Here is a 20,171-nt window from a genome sequence, read left to right on the forward strand (position 1 = left end):
CCAATACAACATGTATACAGAGAGCACATTGTGAGTTTCCTTTCTCCATCCCATCCTGAGAGAGAACAAACAACCCATTACCCCACAATATCTTACATGTACGTACGTATGTGAGCCCATTCAAAGAGAAATAGACAAACAAAGATAATTTGACAACTGGCCACATACAGTACGCTACAATACACATATGAAAACATATTTATTTGCAATATTTGATATTTGACATACTGTACATATTACAGTATAATACAAACCTAGGTTAGTATCTGGACATGCATTTTTACAAAGCCTTCCCTGCAGTATAATTATCTTCGGAAAAATGATGGCTACATAATCTGGTGTTTTTGCTTATATTTTATGGGCTCTTTCCTGTAAGTCTCTCAAACCCCAGTACTTGTACCCACTGCAAGCACCTGTAAATAATATTTAAAAATCAGATTCAACTTTGCTTGCAGGGAGTTTTCAAATTGTTTGGAAATATAATGATAAATAAACCTGTCATATCATATGTGTGTAATTCAAAACTGTGCTCCAACCTCTCTTTATCCTTTGGGAATGAATGGTTTGCAAATTGGGTATGATCTTCCTTGGTGCCATTTTGACAGTACAGTTAATGAATAGTCTTTGCACACTGTCGCCATCTATTGTTTGGGCTCACCACTTTTACGACCCAATGATCACAATATTTTAGGTCTGCTTTCCTATCTTTCGTATAGTCTTTGTTAAATATCCCTCAGTATCTCTTCTTAGTAATAGTAAACACAGGAGTATCTGCTTGCTGTGGCTTGAACTATAGGATTTCCTCATCTTAAAAGAAAAGGGAGAGAGATAGAGAAAAAAAAAAGAGATTGTACAATTTTCATCATGAGTCTGGGCCACAAACACTTGCAGTTCCTGGCGAGGACGGTGCTGGTGCGGGGCAATGACGTGGAGGAGGGCATGAGGGTGATAAATCGGTAAAATAATGGCACTGTTACCTTCATTGTATTTGTGGAAACGTTATTTACAGTCTATTAACGTAGTGGATATTTTGCCGTGACCGGCTAATTTCCTACCAACGCTATTTGGTAAACGTTTACTTAAGTGCTGCAGCGATTTCGCCAGCAAAAACATTTTTTTCCTGCGTGAATTTTGTTGCGTTTTATTATTGTGGCGCGTTTTTTTTTCTGGGGAAAAGCCAAAACTAATGTTTTCCTTATTTAACCTAACCTAACCCTCTAGTGGAGCTTCGCCCCAGTGGTTATATAACGGTCCAACAAATTACCCAAATGAACCCAAAAGTACCCAAAAGTATATTAAATGAGGGTAAAATCTAACGAATATATGTTTTACATCAATAAAACCTGATTAATAATGTTTTCATTGAAATGTCAAAATAATGAAATAATAAACAGCGAAAAACGCTAAATTCCAAAGAGTCACCTATCCAAAATGGAGATATAATTACCGATGTTTTTTATACTTTGGGGGTATTTAACATAGCCGTAGGATTTACTTTTCGTTAGGTTAGGTTAGGTTAGCGAAGTGCATCACGATGATCTGAGTTATCTCCCTTGTTCACGAACTCTTTGGAATTTAGCGTTCGCCAGTACTGAAAGTTTTATGCTGTTTATTATTTCGTCTTACAAATTATTTTTACAAAATTACACTAAAAATATTATTTAACATGTTTTGTGTATGTACAACAGATATTCATTAAGATTTTACCCATATTTGCTATACTTTTGGGTACTTTTGGGTAATTCGTGGCTCCCGTTTTATAATGTTGTCAGTATTTAGCTTATCCCTATATAACCTAATGTAATGTATTCCTCTATTGGGGAAAAGCAATTTTTTCAGAGTTGGTCATGTATTATATCGCATGGTAATGCGATTCAGATGGCCTGTGCACTACACACTCCCCTTCCCATGGCTCGCCAACAGTATTATGGTATAAATTATAAAAAAACCACTTCCCTTAAAGAGAACACTGTCACTAGCAATTAACAACAAAAATTATGGTGAAAAAGCAATGTGTTCTTGCTAGAATCGTTGGCAGCATTAATCTATACGTTAACCCGCTAGTTTACCATGAGTATGCTCTGATTGGTTAAGTACTTCCTGTTTAATATGACGGGGGGGGTCTGACCCCCCCCATCTACAAAGGTATGGTTAGGTAGGTTTCTTTAGTTGGATAGGTCAGGTTCTATTAGATTCTGATAAATGTCGCCACTTTTATAATGATAGAACATCTGTGGACAAATGAACAAAATCAAACAACTTCTGGTTAGGTGAGTTTATAGCTACACTACGATCGACTCACGGCGACATAAATGCCAAATGCCGTCAGAGTCACGGTTAAATATAGTTCTTGTGTTGTTCGCCGGTAATGGATGATCAGCCAATCAGAGCCCACTCACAGGAAAATAACGTTAGAAGGAACTTAGCCGGTTCTGGCAAAATATCCACTGGCTTATCTATTTAATAGATTGTACTTAACATTTCCAAAAAGTTTTCGCCAAGGTTAATATTTAGATGTTGCCAACACCTACTAATATATTGACTCTTATATAGGGAGAAAGAAAAAATTATTCAATAACATTTCCATCGGAAATTTATATTTCGAGTATTTTAACCAATAAATTTACCCAGGGCATTGAAGTGCCTGTAGTGGGAAAATGTGGGGTAAAATACTAAAAATAACCCTAACAAACCTTTGAAAACCTGACCCTTACATTTCCTAACTTGTACAAATGTGAAGAATCACAATGGAGTTTATGGATCCCTCCTCATCTGAGCACTGATAACAACACCAACACGTACTAAAATCGAAAACAACATCACATACTAAACATCAAAAACATGAATAAGGTAAATTTTTTATAGTTTTAAGATTTTTAAAGATTAAGAAATGTTAGGTCAGGTTTTCAAAAGCTTAGAGTGCTTTTTTTTTTAGGATTTGATCCCACATTTGCCTGTACTTCAATGCCCTGCCCACTTTAAACAAGTAATATTGATGGTGATTTTATCGGTTAAAATACTTAAAAACTAAAATTTCGGACAGAAACCCTATAATATATATCTATATTTTTCTCTCTTTCTCCCTATATAAGACAACTTCTAAATATTTACCCCATCCAATTCTATCAACTCTTTCTGGTGTTAGTCTACATAAATCTACCTACCTGACAACCGGACAAATATCCATTGCGTTTATTCTATTAATATCTAATATACTATAGGACTAGCTGTCTGTCTCTCTTCTGGGCAGCCAAAACAGCACAATCGTTTTTCATCAAACTTGGTGGAAAATCACAAAAAAATTCGTAGAGTGGAACAAACCTGGTCCCATGTCGATGGTTTCTTTAGGAAGGCATTAATTAACCATTTTATTTACGATGGAAACCGATGCAAGTCTACGGACTTGGCGCACCCTAATTAACCATGCAATTCTACGGACTTGGTGCACCCTCATTTGCTGTACGCTAGCCAAGCACGAGCGTTCAAACGTTCACCGGGCACGAAGGGCCCGCGATCACTTGTCTATATCTATTTATCTTGCGGTGTCTTCTAGATCCTCTGACACAGATTACACTAGTACCTCAGCTGTCAGCTCTTGTCTTATAGCATGTAATCCTACTGGGAGTGGCTGCTGTCTTGGGTTAACTGTTTACACCTGATATGTTTTTAACATTTTGACGTTTTTAGCAGTTTGACATGGTAAAGGTATCTTTGGGAGAAGATAATAGGCAGCTACCAAACAGGGAGGTACTACCACCTGGGAAAATATTGGAAGCATAATGTGTTGTCTAATGGTAGACCCTGCTGCCATATGGCATCACAAAAATTGTAACCTAGTCCCAGGTTGCTGATCTGACTTTCTGCCTCATTTACACACAATTGCAGGGTCTCAATTGTTTCTCTTACTATTGACAACACAACATATACAGTATACTGTACATCGCTTCTCACCCTTGATCTTTAATTTTTTATTTTTGTACAGTGGTCCCTCGGTTAACGAACACAATTCGTTCCACAGTCATTCGTTAACCGAAAATTTCGTTAACCGAATCCATTGTTTCATAGGGATATTGGGTAATTGGTTCCAGCTCACAGAAAAGTACATACAAAGTATTAAAAAAAATGCAGTAAAGTACACTTACTTTGAGTTGAGATGTGTATGTAGAAGGTTCCTGATTGATGATGATGGGAATTAGAAGTGGGGATTGATGCCGTCATTTCACCAATAAAATTTTAAGTTCACTAGGTGTAATTCAAGGTTATTTTCTTTAAATCAACACTGCACTGCGCTATATATTATTGTAACCGCCAATCAGACGGTTAGAGGGTGAATAATACTTCTCACGTCGTACACGAACATTATAATTCGGTCAAACCTGTTGAATACAATTCATTTAGTATTTCAAATAAGTCATACATAGGCACTCTTACATAAATGATTAATCCAATATATATTTACATAACAATCATGGCTATGTAATTAGTCTAATCTTAACACAAAAACAATGACACAGTCTACCTGTGTACACAATAAGTAATAGTTAAACTTAGGTGTTGAAAGTCTAGAGAGAAGCCAGGGTAGGTGTTGACTCTAAGATATGGATAGCTATACTGAAATGCCCACCCTATAGCCTGGCCCCTTGGCTGGTCAGCTATGGCGGAGTCAGGTGATTATAATTATACATAAACAAACTCCCTTCACACCCTCCAACCTCCTTCTGGGCCTCTCATCTTCAACCATCTCAACACTCTACATTGTGAGTTACAGCCTAACATAACATTTGTTTATGTCATCATAATTATGTACCGCTTGCGGTAACAATTATCAATATGTTAACTAAATTTCAGAATGACCAATAATTTCAATGTAAAAATGCAAAAAATATTCAAGACACCAACAAAATACTGTAGGTCTTCACTGCACTGTCAACAAAGCCTCACTGACGCCTGGTGGCTGAGTCAAGCGGCTGATGGGCACACAAAAAAGTAGTTCCCTGTACTGCATATATTATCAATATGTTAACTAAATTTTAAAATGACTTATAATTTTAATATAAAAAATGCAAAAATATTAAAGAGCACAACTTTCTTGATATTTACTCCACTGGAAACGTATGTAAACATAGAACAGATTACTGAATTGGCAGACTAGCCCATCAGCTGATGCTCACAACAAGACGTGTTGTTCGTAAGGATTTCGTTAATCAAAGTTTTGTTCGTTAACCAAATTGAAGATCCTTATGGGAGGTAATTCATTAACCGAAATTTCGTTAATCGAACCGTTCGTTAACCGAGGGACCACTGTATTTGTGGTTCTGTATTATTATTTTTTAATTAATTTTTATTACAGGCAGTCGCCGAGTTACAACCGGTATCCCAACATATTCATCACAAAAACATGCAATTGAAATCCCATTTTTTACATTATTTTCATTATTCTATATTGCTTAACATTACTTTATTTGCAGTACTGTATTTACATTATTTGTTATGTATGGGATATTATTGTTGTCTTGTATGGGCAGGGTTGGCTTTAACCTAACCTAACTATGGAATTAACACTGTTCTCACTTAAGAACAAATCGACTTTAGATCAGGGTCCAGGAACGTATCCCTATTGTAAGTTGGGGACTGCCTATATTATTATTATTATTATTATAATATTTTCGTTCCACAGGCCCAGATGTGGGTCAGTGGCCTGTGCAAAACTTTTAATTTATTTTATTTTATTTTTTTTAATTTCTCCATCTACAATCATAAATCACTTGTAGTGGGCAGGGCATGATGGATGAGGGAAATTGCAGGGTAAAACACTGTGAAAAACTGATCATATGACACTAAAATGATGTCTCTACTTGCTTAGTAGATGAAAAAATGGCTAATATTTAGACCTTGACTGTTGTTACATTCACATTCCCCACTAACATTTTTTGAGTTAGGATGATGATCAATTTAGAAAATACAGTACTGTATTGTAATGTGTCATGGAAATGATTAATACTTGAAAGTGACTTTTGTTATCGAAGTCAGTTTTTGTCAGCAGGGAAAGTATCGTTCCAGCCCCTCTGAACTCTCGATCATTTTCTGCACCAACCACTCTGTGACAACACGTGACTCAGCCAGTTAGGTCAGGTGGTTTCAGTTTCCTCAATATTTGTTGCTTTTCGATGTAAAACTGTTGTAGTAACAGTAAAAAAAATTACTTTGTGATTCTCAAATCGGAAGTTGGAAAACACATTTTTTTAGCATTAAAATAAAATGTAATAATAATAATCCATTGCATTAACCCCTACATGGTTTCTATATAATAAACCTAGATACCTTCCTTTGGTTACCAAAAAGTTAATTTCTGTTTTTTGCTGAAAAGGCTAGATAATGATGTCTAAAATCACGTGAAATGGTAAGCAATTGGCAACTCAAGTCTCATGTTGGCAGAATCATAAGAATGTTGAGGTGACTAGTCAGGAGGTGAGGTGACGAGAAGGAGTAGCCCCTAAAATAATGGTCATATTTGCTCCTGGTTGTTGGACATAAAACGAATATTTACTGACATTTCAATTTAGGACGTGAGTGTTTTATACCTCATGAAATTGACAAAAAGTTCACTAGCAAAATGTTTTAGTTCAAATAGATTTTGCAATTTCTTTTGACTTTAGTGAACAAATGTGATGCCACCAACTAACCTCCAATACCATATTATCTTCATTTTATGGTGATGGCTTGTAGGTTAAACAAACTTAAAAACAAAATTCTTATCAATGTATTTTGGTTTGCTTAGGTAGGTTACTTTAATTAAATTTATGTACCTTGATACAGTATCTGGTACCAGTACTTCATTAATATTAGCAGTTGCCAGAAGTTGCTGAGAGGGATAGTAAAAAATTATCATTCATAAACTAAACCACATCCGGTGTTCTTTGGAGGGTAAACATGTGCCCAGGCCTCTGTCACATGTAACACTGTAACACATGTAACACTCTGTTTCCTATTTCTAGCACAATTCTGCATTATTGGAATCACTAGACATACCACTTTCACCACGATCACTTAGAATGCCCTCATGAGCCATTACAAAAACACTGGAATAATTTGCCAAATAAAAGCAATTTCTTTATAACATTCCTCAAATAAGAACATCTGTAAACTGCAGGACCCCACCCACCTACTTCCACCCATAAAAATAGCTAATTTGGCATCATTACTACTCAATTGTGTTATGATTGCTCAACTGACCATCTGATGTCATCAAATGAGTGGGACAAGGTGTGACATGAATGAGAAAACAATTCAAATTAAAGCATTGCCAGGAGTAGCATAGAAACCATCACTTGCAGAGATGTACTGCTCTTTATGGGTTAAACTAATTTAAGAGTTAGGGCTGTTAAGCAGAGAAAAGAAATATATGGTTAGATAAGAGTAATACTTTAGGACAGTTGCACCCCTTAACCAGCAATGCTTTTTTTACCTCATGAAAAGGCCCAAAATATGGGAAGAAATTAGTTTTTTTAAATTATTTCCATCCTGAACACAACTCCATGACTGTGCTCTAGAGTCTAGATGAGATATTCATTGTTAACATCTGAAATGCATCCAAAAACTTACTGCAGTACTTTTTTTTCCCCCCCACACAGGGATTAGCCCACCCGGGCACAGGTCACTGACCCACATTAGGGCCTGGGAGGCGAAGTTGTAATCATAATAATAATAATAATAATAATAATAATAATAATAATAATTATTATTATAATAATTATAATTAATCTCTTATAAAATATAGTTACCAACCTAACCTTAGGTTAGATTATGTGTTTTAGGTTTGTCATTTTATGTCTGATAAAACATGTAATGTAGCAGTACTGTAGTTGGAAAGTCATAGCTTGCGGCCATTCACATGTATGGAATGGAAAAATATTTTAAAATAATTATTTTTTTTTAATATTGCAGCCAATAAGAAGGCATGGGTAACTGGTCAGGTATTTGAGGACTGGTTTACCAAACATTTTGCTGTGGAAGTTGAGTGGCACTGCCATGAAGTTAATCTTTCATTCAAGGTGTTGCTAATTCTGGATAATGTCCCTGGACACCCAAAGCACCTCGATAACATCCACCCCAACATTAGTGTTTTGTACCTACCCCCTAATACAACCTCACTGATCCAGCCACTTGATCAGGGGCTATTGCTACAGTTAAGGCATGTTACCTCAGGAGGCCCTTCTCCCAGCTTCTGGATGCAACAAATGACTTCCAAAATCCTGGCAGTAAACTAACCATTCGTTAGTGGTGGAAATCTTATAATGTGAGGGATGCTATTGACAACATTGTGGCAGCATGTGACGATGTAAAATCATCTATCATGAACAGTGTTTGGAAAGCCCTGTGGAAAAACTGTGTTTGTGATTTTAAGGCCATCCCGAAGTTTTCAACAACAGTGCGTCAGGTTGTTGAAATAGAACAAAAGGTGGGTGGAGATGGCTTTGTTAACCTTGATTCTCATGATGAAGAATTGAGTGTGGATGACCTCTTAGACATGACTGATTAAGAAATGGAAGAGGAGGAGGCTGCCCTAGAAAGCAAAGACTATGCCAATGAAGAGAATGACAAAAAAAATTTTAAATGCTGAAAAACTTGCACAGGAAGCAATAGAAATGGACATCAGTTTGGACAGAAGCCTGCAGTTTAAACGCGGATTAGAAGATATTCTGGCAGCCTACAAGGAGGTTTATGGAGCAACGAAAAGCAAAACAGACCACAATGCTGCAATTCCCAAGGCCTTCCACCTCCACTCCCATTCCACCTGCCTCTTCTAAACTTTCCACCTCCACCACCCATGACCCAGCTGCCTACCCTGGATCCTCAACCTCTGGTGTTGTCTGATGAGTCTAGCCCTTTTGATGTCAACCCACTTTTCTTTTTTCTTTTTTTATGGGGATTAGCCCACCCGGACACAGGTCACTGACCCACATCGGGGCCTGGGGGGCGAAAATGTAATAATAATAATAATAATAATAATAATAATAATAATAATAATAATAATAATAATTCATAATAAATAAAATTTATGATAAAACAAACAAAAATAAAATAATAAAATAATGATGATAATAATACAGTAACTGTAATAATAATAATATTAATAATAAAGAACTATAAATACAAAAATGAAAAAAAAGATCAAAAGTGAGAAACGATATATGTATGTTGTGTTGTCAATGGTAAGAAAAACAATTGAGACCCTGCAATTGCATGTAAATGAAGCAGAAAGTCAGATCAGCAACCTGGGACTTGGTCACAATTTTCGTGATGCCATATGGCAGCAGGGTCTACCATTAGACCACACATTATGCTTCCAATATCTTCCCAGGCAGTAGTACCTCCCTGTTTGGTAGCTGCCTACTACCTTAAATGTCACACTCCCTGATGACCCTGCAGTTGTCACTCCAACACCATCACCACTATGTAAAACCACTAACACCACCTCCATTATCTCATCTAACCAAGCTGGCATAGTCACTTCTGCTACAATGCGATAGTTGTGTTCTTGTAAAACCTCGCGTTGTAGAAATTCGTGCAATAGAAATAACAGTGCTTATGGAGAAAATAGGGTTAGGTGCAGATTACTCGTAATAAAGAATATTTAGTAGTTAGCCTAACACAAAGGATAGCCCAGTCTAAATAAATGTCACATTCATATCTAATAATGAAATCATACAGTAAATGTAACACTTTACTTTGAAAAAATATGAATATAACTTGATGGGGGAGAAGGGTGATTTTGAGGTTGAGGAGTCATGCAGACAGGAGTTGAGAGTTGTCATCATCATCATCAGTATCATCAGGTGCAGTTTTGGTTGCATGGGAGGGATGAAAAAAACATCTAATTCCAGAAGTGGATGACTGTGGTTCATTGTCTTCAGGCTGCTTCTTGGGGGTTGACTTAAAAAAGACTAATGTTTGCTGCTTTGCTTCAAAACAACCCACGTGTTTCAACTGATCGTGTGATGGAAACAGAGAGCGCGGGTGTAAAACACTATTAGTCCGCACTGCGAAACATTACTTTTATTTATTTTTTCATACAGTATTAATGGGAACAGCTAAATTTGCAAAAAAAGTATGAAATTTATAGAGTCCGTATCAAATAACACTTCACAAACAAAACACATGAATCAATTGAACATGTGATGTCGAACGTGACCTGTAAACACTGCATAACCCCGCGCCAAGCGACAGTACACTTAAAATATTCGAGTGTAATCGCATTGCAGCCAACACGCGTTCACGTTTTACAGATATCGTTCTTCTATTCATCAATCGCGTTATAGCCAATTGGCGTTGACAAAACGCGCGTTGTAGCAGAAATTACTGTATCTGCTTTTATTGGTAAGTACTGTACCCTTCCTTTATCTATTATTTTATAAATAAATTTTCTGATTTTTTTATGGTTTAAATGTCCTGAAATTGTGTTGAAAATGGGTCTGGAACATTTCATTTTGGTTTATGGAACACATCCAAATTTTTCACATTTAACTTAAGTATTCGATATATGAGAATTCAGTTTATGCAAGGGGTTTCGAGAAGGCATCCCTCACATATATCGAGGACCTACTACCCTGTCTTAGCTCATGGAAATTTCATGAAAAATAATCCAGAAATAAGTAAAAAAAAATAATAATAACACCAAAACTTTGTTTTGTCTCTCTAACACAGTTTGTTACTGATGACTTAGATTAATCATTTTTCATATTCATTAGAGTACAGTACTGTATTAAGATAAAGAATTATTATTAGAACACTGTACTCAAAATATAGTGATGACAGAAGACAAAAAAAGTTGTAAATCTCTGTACCTCCCCATAAAAAGGTGAGCACAATTCACCAGACTATTGTGGGCTTAGCTTCCAACTTGCCCAAAAATCCACTTTGTCCACATTGCATCTCTATACTGTACAGTACATGTCCAACATTCACCCATCACACTGCAACTTCTACATTTACTTTCTGGCTTCACAAGTTAGGGAAGCAAGAGCTACAACAACAAAAAATATTTCCTTAGGGAAATCTGTTTTATATACTGTACTGTAAGAATTTATGGATAAATGTTTGTAAAATCTGGTTAAATTGATTGGACAAGAACTAGCAATGAATGCTCCATGATAAATCTTGTATTTCAGGATTATGGGAAGAGAAGGCCTTATTGAACGCTACAGGTTAACAAGGTATTATGAAAAACCATATCAGGTATGTAGGTTGAAGACTGCATTTTTCAAATACTATACAGTATGCTATTATCATGCCCTGTTTATAAGTAATGTAAACAGTGGTTCCCATGCAAATGTTTGAGGTTTAGTGTGATATAAGGCTATTAAACAGTGAATTTTTACATGAGCAAGGTTAACTTCTAATGGCAAATAAGGGTTAGATACATGTGCAGTACCTTCAAAAGGGTGCATACTGTACTGTACAGTACTGTAATGTCTTCATTAGCCGGGATCCCCCTTAGCCGGAACTCCAGTACCTGGAATTGAAATTGGCTAAAAAAATTTCCAGGAAAGCTCTCTCCATTCTGGGTCTGTGTAGAACAAGTTTTTGAGGTTGAAAATCAGCCACATTTACTGTAAAATTCTGGAAAAATCTCTCCATTTTTTTTTTCCTGGTCTGCGAGCAAGTTCTGGGGATGAAATAATGTGTAATTCTGGAAAAGTCCAAGAAACTTTTCCCGGTATCTGGAAGTAAGTAAGCCTAATTTACTCGAATGGCCAACCTGCCCATGCATCTGGTTTGTGTGGACACATCAGAGCATGATGCAATCTTTTGGAACTCCTAGAAAATTCGTTCCCATGCCTGGAATGGAGAAATTTTTTCCCAGAATTTCTCGTACAGCTCAAAAATTTATACAGTACTGTATTGACTATTAGAGAGTTCTGAGGATCAAAGATTCTGGTTAATGGGGAGATTACTACTGTACTGCATACCTTTTCATTTTGACCCCCAATTCTAAATCTGCAAATTATTCCTGAATGTCCATGACCAATTATCTTGTCATAATATTTTGTTTGAAAATTTATTTTGGAAACTTGCATACCATCTCAAAAAAAATAAAAGTGAAAATAAATCAACTCCGGGAGTTGCCAGATATTACTTTCTGATTGAAAATTTCTTGAAATTGTGACATCAGTGATTTGAGCAATTGTATAGCCATGAAAATAGCTCAATTGTCAAACTGATTTATTCACTGTAGTATATACTGTAATTACTAATTGCTAAGTATCAAGTGACACATTTGCAGGGAGCATTGTACAATACATAATTGGTAAAATAAGTGCCTACTCAGTTTTATCATGCATAATCGGGTGTTGTATTCTTTTAGATTACCATTTAAGTAATTGATAATACTGTACAGTATATCGTAGAAGTATGTCCTATCAGTTATTGACTGTAATTTACAGTAAATGCAAAACTGTACCAACATACAGTAGTCCCTCGCCAACCACAAAGGTTAGGTTCCACAGCCACAGATAACACTCGTCAAAGCCAAACTAAATTGCCTGTTCCTTCACTAAACAATACATGTACCTGTATAGTACACAATTAATTAAATTTGAGTCAAATACTGTACATATAAAATAGCTTAACTGGTAATCTAAATTAAATAGTAATAGTACAGTCTCGTTCAAGATTCTTCAAACACTGCTGGAGACAGCTGGCAATCCAAGGCCGTTTGTTTACTATAGTATGTTGTAAAAATTATGACTACTACAGGTGCTCCTCTACTTACGAACGAATTACATTCCTGAGGCTTGTTCATAAGTCCAATTGTTTGTAAGTCCAACTTTACTCCTGTAGATAATGGATGTTTAGTACAGCTATACCCTAAAATACAGCCTTAAAACCTGGGTCACTCTTCTCCTCTTAGGTAATGCATGTTGTAATCTGGAATTTTCTTCAAAATTATCCAGTCTCATCCACATCAAACACCTGCTCTGGCAGGTAACCCCCTTAATGATGATGTTTGTATCTCTGAAAGTTTGTAAGTTGAATGTTCTTAAGTAGAGGAGCACCTGTAAATGTAAAAGTGACCGATGATTGGTTACTTAGTTCTCCGTTGCTTAATTTAATGGTTGGGCTTTGTTGTTTCGTATTATATTATACGGTACAGTAAAAATAATCAATAATGAAAAATTAATAAAGTGTTACTGTGCACTTACCTTTAATGTAGTCAGCTGAATGCACATGGGGCCTCAATAATTTTTTTAATTAAACATGGAGACTACATTAATTGGATGAAGCAGAGGAGGAGACAGGGCTGGGTGTGTCATCAATTTTGCTTTCTTCAGACAGGCTAACATACTTGCTTGTTGAAGGTATTGGATCATCTTTAGGGAGTGAAGAGGTAGCAGTGTTGGGGCGTGAGGAGACAGCACTGGGGGACTTCTTAAAATATATGTCCAATTTAGACTGCACAGTTTGCCTTTTCTTTTCATTGTAAATCTCCCTGTAGCAAGCAAGTGCATCTTGGATCAGTCTGTCAACTTTTTCAAAACGCTCAACATTTTGATCCATTTCTTCAAACATTTGCATCTCCTTATTAATAGTAGTAAATGCCTCTGCCATTTGTTTCACTGAAAACTCTTTTGGGGGTTCAGGTTCTTCTACATTTTGTCTCTCTTCTTCCTCTGCAATTTTCTGTGCATCCAGTTCAATAAGATCCTCGTTACTTAGCTCTTCTGCTACACTTTCAACCAACTGCTCAACATCTTCATTATCAATTTTTAACTCCGGCTGTTTACCCAACTCTACTATCTTGCTACTAATCTCAGAAATTGCTTCATCTTCATTAAATCCTTTGAAACTGTTCACATATCTTTTCAGGACCACCTTCCATATTCCACTCATGCACTGACCTGTCACCTCATCCCATGCTGCAGCCATGTTCTTTATACATTTCAAAATGTTGTAGTCCTTCCAAAACTTTGAGCGTTTTCTCACCTTCAGTAGCAGCAACAGCCTGAGCGAAGGTCGTACGTAAATACTACACTTTAAAAGCAGCAATAGCACCTTGATCCATGGGTTGGATGATAGAGGTAGTGTTAGGTGGAATGTAGACTACCTTAACATCAGGGTGCAGGTCGTCCAGGTGTGGTGGGTGTCCCGGAGCATTATCTAAAATTAATAAAATCTTGAACGCAACCCCTTGTTGCAGACAATACTCCTTGGCTCGTGGAATGAAACAACTCAGGAACCAATCCTCAAACAGTGCAAGGATCATCCATGCTTTCTTATTACTGCAATAAAACACTGGCAGTGTGTGCTTGCTGACATGTTTAAAAGCCCTTGGGTTCTCTGAATGATAAGTCATGAAGGGTTTTACCTTGAAACCAGCTACATTCCCCCCCCCCAACAGAAGTGTGATTCGGTCCTTGAATGCCAGCATGGTTTTCTCCTCTTTGTGGATGTATGTCCGTTCAGGCATGCTCTTCCATAATAAGCCAGTTTCATCCACATAAATATTTGCTCAGGCAAATAATTTCCCTCCACGAAGACACGATCTAGCTCCTCCTTAAAAGCTTCGGCAGCACCCACATCAGCACTTGCTGCCTCTACACTCACCTTTACACTGTGCAAACTGTAACGGTTCTTAAACCTTTGGAACCACCCATAACTTGCTGTGAAGTTTTGGTCGCACTCATCTGCCTGCTCCTTCAGGCTTTCAAAAAGGCTTCTTGCCTTAGCCTGTATGGTTAGAAGGCTTAAGGGTACACGCTTTTGCAGCTGATCTTCCATTCACACCACATTATTTTTCCATCTCATGAAGAGGACCTTGTCTTTTTTTTTTCTTTTTTTTTTCCCTTTATGGGTGCTGATCCTTTCACTACCTCACGAATTCGTTCCTTGTCCTTCAAAATTGTTGATATCGTCAAGTGAGAGAAGCCTAGGTCGCGTGAAATGGTTGCTACCGTTTTCCCATTTATATATTGCAATATTATTTTCATTTTCATCTTAAAATTCATTGAGTCTCTTTTTCTTCTGAGCACCACCAGAACTCTCACTTTTATGCTTGCCAGTCATTTTAAAGAGAATTAGAAACAAAAATTTTATCAGTACACAGCGCGATCACTGACACCAACGACGGCCAAACACCAACTGAGCGGGCTACGGCGTGGATGCTGTACACCACGAGGCGGCCCAGCCCACGCCACGCTGTTGTACGGGACGGAAACATTTCGGTACTAGAAAATATGTACGTAATTTGAAAAAAAAATTATATGACTGCGGTTATCGTATGTCCGGGTGGTATTAAGTCGTAAGTTGAGTAGGTCAAAAGTCAAGTGGGTCATAAGTCGAGCAGGTCGCAAGTCGAGGAGTACCTGTACTATGTACTATAGTAAACAAATGGCCTTAGAGTTGTCGGCTGTCTCCAGCAGTGTTTGAAGAATCTTGAACGAGACTGTACACTATAAATTTTGCAGTACAGTACCATATTTACCATTACGATATTGATGACACTAGCGGATGAGAATGATATGGAGAGGTAGAGGTGCTTGTTACAATGGAGAGGGGGCAGAGACCCACTCTCTTTCTGCACCTCTTCAGGTTCGTCAATGTCTGATGAGGTGGGTGGCGCATTGACCAATCTTGGTTGGTGGAGGCTGGAGGGTTGCGGGTCAGTGATTGTCGCTGCTGTATCATTGGTGGCCAATGGCTTCTTTAAAAAAGTTAAGATGGAGGATTTTTTTTTTTATCCCTGTAAACAACCTTGTAGGGCGTCATTAAATCCTCCAACTCGTGCTTAAAAGTAAGGCTGCACTCACTAAGTGATCAATTTCCATAAAATGCTCAGCCAAATTTGAAGTAGCAAGCATTCCTTTGCTATGGTTGCCAAGAGTCAATTTGACTTTTTTCACCAAATCCTCTTCCTTTTTCATGTCGTCATTGGAGGATTGATTGTATCTGCTCCTCTAGGTCATCCTCGGTCAACTTCCACATGGACCCAAGGAGCTCCTCTATGCCTGCATGTTGCTCAGCCCCTCGCCTGGCATAGATTGTGCAATCTGCAGATGTGCCTCACCTCAGCATCCACTGAAAGGAAACCTTGAAAATAATGCACTACATCAAGTGAAATTTTCCCCCAGCATGTATTCAGTGTTGATGGCTTCACTTCATCCACTGATTCTTTGATGATGCTGATGCAGTCTGCAATGTTGAAGCTTTTCCAGGTTGTCCAATACTGTTAAGGTTTCATCCTCCTCCATGGCATCAGAGATACGGCGAGTGTAATACAGTACTTAGCTTTTAAATGTTGCTATCACTCCCCGGTTCATGGGCTAAAGGAGTGACATTTGGAGGGAGGAATACCACTTCTACATTGGGATGGGTAATCTGGAGTGCTTCAGGGTGACCAGGTGCATCGTCGATGATGAATAGCACCTTGAACCCCAGAATTTTTTATTATATTTTATTATTTTGAAGCAAGGTACCTCTCAACCTCTTGGACAAACCAGTTGTTAAACCATTCCATGAAGACAGCAGCAGTAACCCACTCCTTGCAGTTAGACCTTCAAAAAAGAGGGAGTTGTTCTTGTTCTTACCCTTCAGGGCACAGGAGTAGAGGAGTAAGGGCTTGATGAAGCAGTCCCCCAAGGTGTTACCACAAAGGAGAGGAGTCACCCTGTCCTTCACTGTCTTAAATCCTGGAGCAGACTTCTTAACCTTTGAAATGAAGGTTCTTTTTAGGCATTCATTTCCCCCCAAAAAGTCAGTCTCATCCATGTTGAATACCTGCTCCAGCAGGTAACCCTTCTCAATTAACATTTTTAATTGTTTTGGATATACGGTAGTGCAGTGGTCTGGTGATGCCAATTCCCCAGCGAGTTTCGCATTATCCAGGCTGTATCTTTTCTTAAAGTTCTTGAACCAGCCCTTGCTGGTTTGAAACTTTGTCTGCATACTTCCTTCACCCAAACTTTTCACAAGGTGTCTGTACATTTGCCTGGGTTTTGCACAAATTAGCTCTTAATTTAAGGCATATTTTTCTCGACCTGGTCTTCCATCCATATGCTCAGCATTTTTTCCATCTGTTTGAGATCGTGGTCATGTGGCATATACTGTACAACACTTTTTCACTTTTTGATGCGCCACCAGCAGCACTTTCCCTTATTGTAGACTCACTCTTTTTGATGGTACGAATCGAGGATTTGTTTACCCCTTAGCGTGTCCCACTGATGCTATACTCTACCCCACATGCTAGTCTAGCAAGCACTTCAACCTTCTTTTCTGATATTATGTTCCTTACCCTTTTCACCTTCGTCTCGCCTTTAAAACTAACACTCGGTGAACTCTTCGGGGCTATAGTTAGGGGCAAAATCAATTTTAATACAGTAGAAAATACGCGAGACACTATGGAGCAGTACAATACATCGGTACACAACAAGATCACAACACTGAAGAGCGTGGATAGCAGTGGCAGGTGATGGGACGCTGCAAAGAGATAAAGATGCCGTGCTAACCCGCGGATAATAAAAATCAGTGCCGCAGTTAGTAAAATGATATACTACAGTCAACCCTCACTTTACGCGGTTAATGTAACCCACAGGGTACCGCGGAAAGTGAGAAACGCGTAAAGTGAATAACATAACATATGGGATTAAATGAAATAGAGACCAGCTGACCCCCAAACTCCACTTTTTCCAACACAATACCTATGTTCTAGTAAAAATAACATCTTAATTTTATGATGGTACATGCACACAGATGGTCGGTCGCCGGTCCCTCCCTCCCTCCCCCCCACCACCAACGTCCCTACTAGATAAATGTGTGGGAATACCAGACTGTTTACCTTTTTAGTAATAAATAATAAATCAGACTAAAGTTAGGATAATATAATTGACATTGCTGGATTCCTTGTAAGACCAGGAATATTTTGAATATAAATATCATATATTTTGCACAAAAGATAACATATTTACTCAAGAGTAAACATTATATCTAAAATTTGTATGTCTAATGCAAAATCTATGATATTTATAATCAAAATGATCATCAAATTGTAAGAATTCCAGCAATGTAAATTATATTCTGGCCGGATAATTTGTATGAATTTTATGAGCTAAATAAAAAAATTATACTTCACCGTGTAAAGGGGTACACCCACCGCGGAATGTGAGCATCCTGGGTTCTGGCAGGGCACCGCGTAAACGTGGAAACGCGGAATGTGGGACCGCGTAAAGTGAGGGTTGACTGTATAAAGTAAAAACCGTAGTTATTTGTACATGGAATCCATAGGTGAAAAATCTGCAGTTAGCGAAGGTCTACTCTATTGTAAATAACAATGATCATAATAACAATATAAACCACACATATATGAGGACATTAATGGAGAATAACATCTAATACTACAATATATATATTGTATAGTACTGTACCATATAGAGCTTACTTGTAGTTTTCTCTATTGGTATGTGTATATGTCTCTCTCAAAGAATGTGTACATAATACAGGTATGTTATTTCTGTCATTGTGCTAAGTTGATATACTGTATTGTATTCAACTCCTCAATATCTTGTCATAATGTCAAGACTTGTTCATATCCACAGACTCGACGTCGCATCAACTTTGAAAAGGCCAAGGCTATTTATAATGAAGACATGAATAGGAAGATCCAGTTTGTGATGAGGAAAAACCGGGCTGACCCATGGATAGGTTGTGCCTGAAATCAATGTCCAGAAGCTGTTTACTGTACAATGTAATTGGTTGTGTATGTAAACTTATTAATAAAATGTAAATAGATCCATTTGTTGTGTATCCATCTGTATCCAGAGAGTGAGGGGAGGGCAGTCTTCTGTAAATTAAAACAATCTGAAGTATGTATACACTAAAACCAATTGAATCAGGAAGAATGCAGCCTTCTAATGGTTGAGAAGAGTGAAAAGTCCAGATTGCAGTAACATCATTTTGAATTACTCCAAAAAAAAACATTGAGTACTGGTACTCAACAGACATGTTGATTGGTAATGTTCAAAAGTTGTTAGGAGTGATTTGTAAGTTGTCAATAGTACCATGCAAAAAGTGATCCTACTCAGAATCCATGATGACTTGAGAAAGCTCTAGTGTGTTCCTGGCAATGTCACTTGGGGACTCCAAGTTTGGGCAGATATTGCTATGGGTCAGGTTTGGTTAAAGTGTATATTTGCACTGGGGACTTGTCATAGTTGTGCCAAAAATCTGTTTTAGTATAGTCAGGTTAAAAAGCTTTCATAGATGGGCCAAGAAACTAGTACCTGTACCGGTATTGATAAGCTAAGAACCCGTTAAAGATAGACCAAGAACTTGTTATTGTTAGGCTGAGAAATAGTCATGAACCAAGAACCTATTAACTTATATGGAAATAGAATGGAGGAAGTGAGGTGTTTCAGTGGATGTATCAGTAAATGGAATGATGTATGATGAATTGAATCAGGAATGGAAGGAAATTCAGTAATATGTATCCAAGAGAAATGTATGGTGAAAGAACTGTCTGAGGAGGTAATAATGGGGATGTATTGGGGAATCTTGGAGGTGACAATACTGTACTGTATAGGTGTGAAGCATGATTCTAGATGTAAAATAAAGATGTGTTAGAAACTACAGAAATTACCGGTACATGATAGCAGAATGTGAGGTGAATAAGAGGCAGAAAATAACAAATAAAGAAATTAGGAGGCATGGAAATGGAAAAACAAATATGACAGCTATTCATGGTCTGCAAAGGTGGTATGCATATTTTGAGAGAATGAGAATTGAGTGATTGGTAAAAAGAGGAGACAGGGAAAGACCAAGGATAGGATGAAAGATGCAGAGAAGCAAGAAGAGAGAACTTTCAGGAAGCTGTGGAGTACTGTACTATATGGATGATTGGAGAGCCAAGTATCAAGTGGTTTTCAGGGATAGATGATGGTAAAGAGAGTTTGTCTGCTCATGGTTCTGTCCATCATACAATATACACAATGAGAAAGAACTTGAAAGACTTGAAACCAAATTTATTTCTTAATTTAAACTAATTATATAAAGTTTGATTTGGGATGAGGATTATGTAAGAAATTTAAAATTTTCAGTGTAGATATGACCCAAAGTAGAAAGTATAGTAGTGGCTCAAGAAAAGAAAGGAGAATGTACTGAAATGGTATTAACTGATAGAAGCA

General features: G+C 37.5%; 1 protein-coding gene across 1 annotated transcript; it reads left to right on the forward strand.

Annotated features, from left to right (window-relative positions):
• Positions 1-736: 736 nt before the first annotated feature.
• Positions 737-18,784, forward strand: LOC121862367 (28S ribosomal protein S21, mitochondrial-like). The gene is made up of 3 exons (XM_042360616.1): positions 737-956; positions 11,169-11,235; positions 18,588-18,784. The coding sequence occupies exons 1-3, from the start codon at positions 865-867 to the stop codon at positions 18,702-18,704; spliced, it is 276 nt and encodes a 91-aa protein (XP_042216550.1). The 5' UTR covers positions 737-864; the 3' UTR covers positions 18,705-18,784.
• The last annotated feature ends 1,387 nt before the right edge of the window (positions 18,785-20,171 follow it).

Source organism: Homarus americanus, unplaced genomic scaffold, assembly GCF_018991925.1.
Source record: "Homarus americanus isolate GMGI-L3 unplaced genomic scaffold, GMGI_Hamer_2.0 scaffold31037, whole genome shotgun sequence".
NCBI classification, from domain to species: domain Eukaryota; kingdom Metazoa; phylum Arthropoda; class Malacostraca; order Decapoda; family Nephropidae; genus Homarus; species Homarus americanus.

What these genes read in the sequence shown, in the direction of transcription:
- LOC121862367 (XM_042360616.1), top strand. Translation starts at nt 865, where the DNA reads ATGAGTCTGGGCCACAAACACTTGCAGTTCCTGGCGAGGACGGTGCTG. An exon ending in GGCATGAGGGTGATAAATCG is followed by an intron (nt 957 to 11,168) that starts GTAAAATAATGG and finishes CTTGTATTTCAG; the next exon opens with GATTATGGGAAGAGAAGGCC. An exon ending in ATTATGAAAAACCATATCAG is followed by an intron (nt 11,236 to 18,587) that starts GTATGTAGGTTG and finishes TCATATCCACAG; the next exon opens with ACTCGACGTCGCATCAACTT.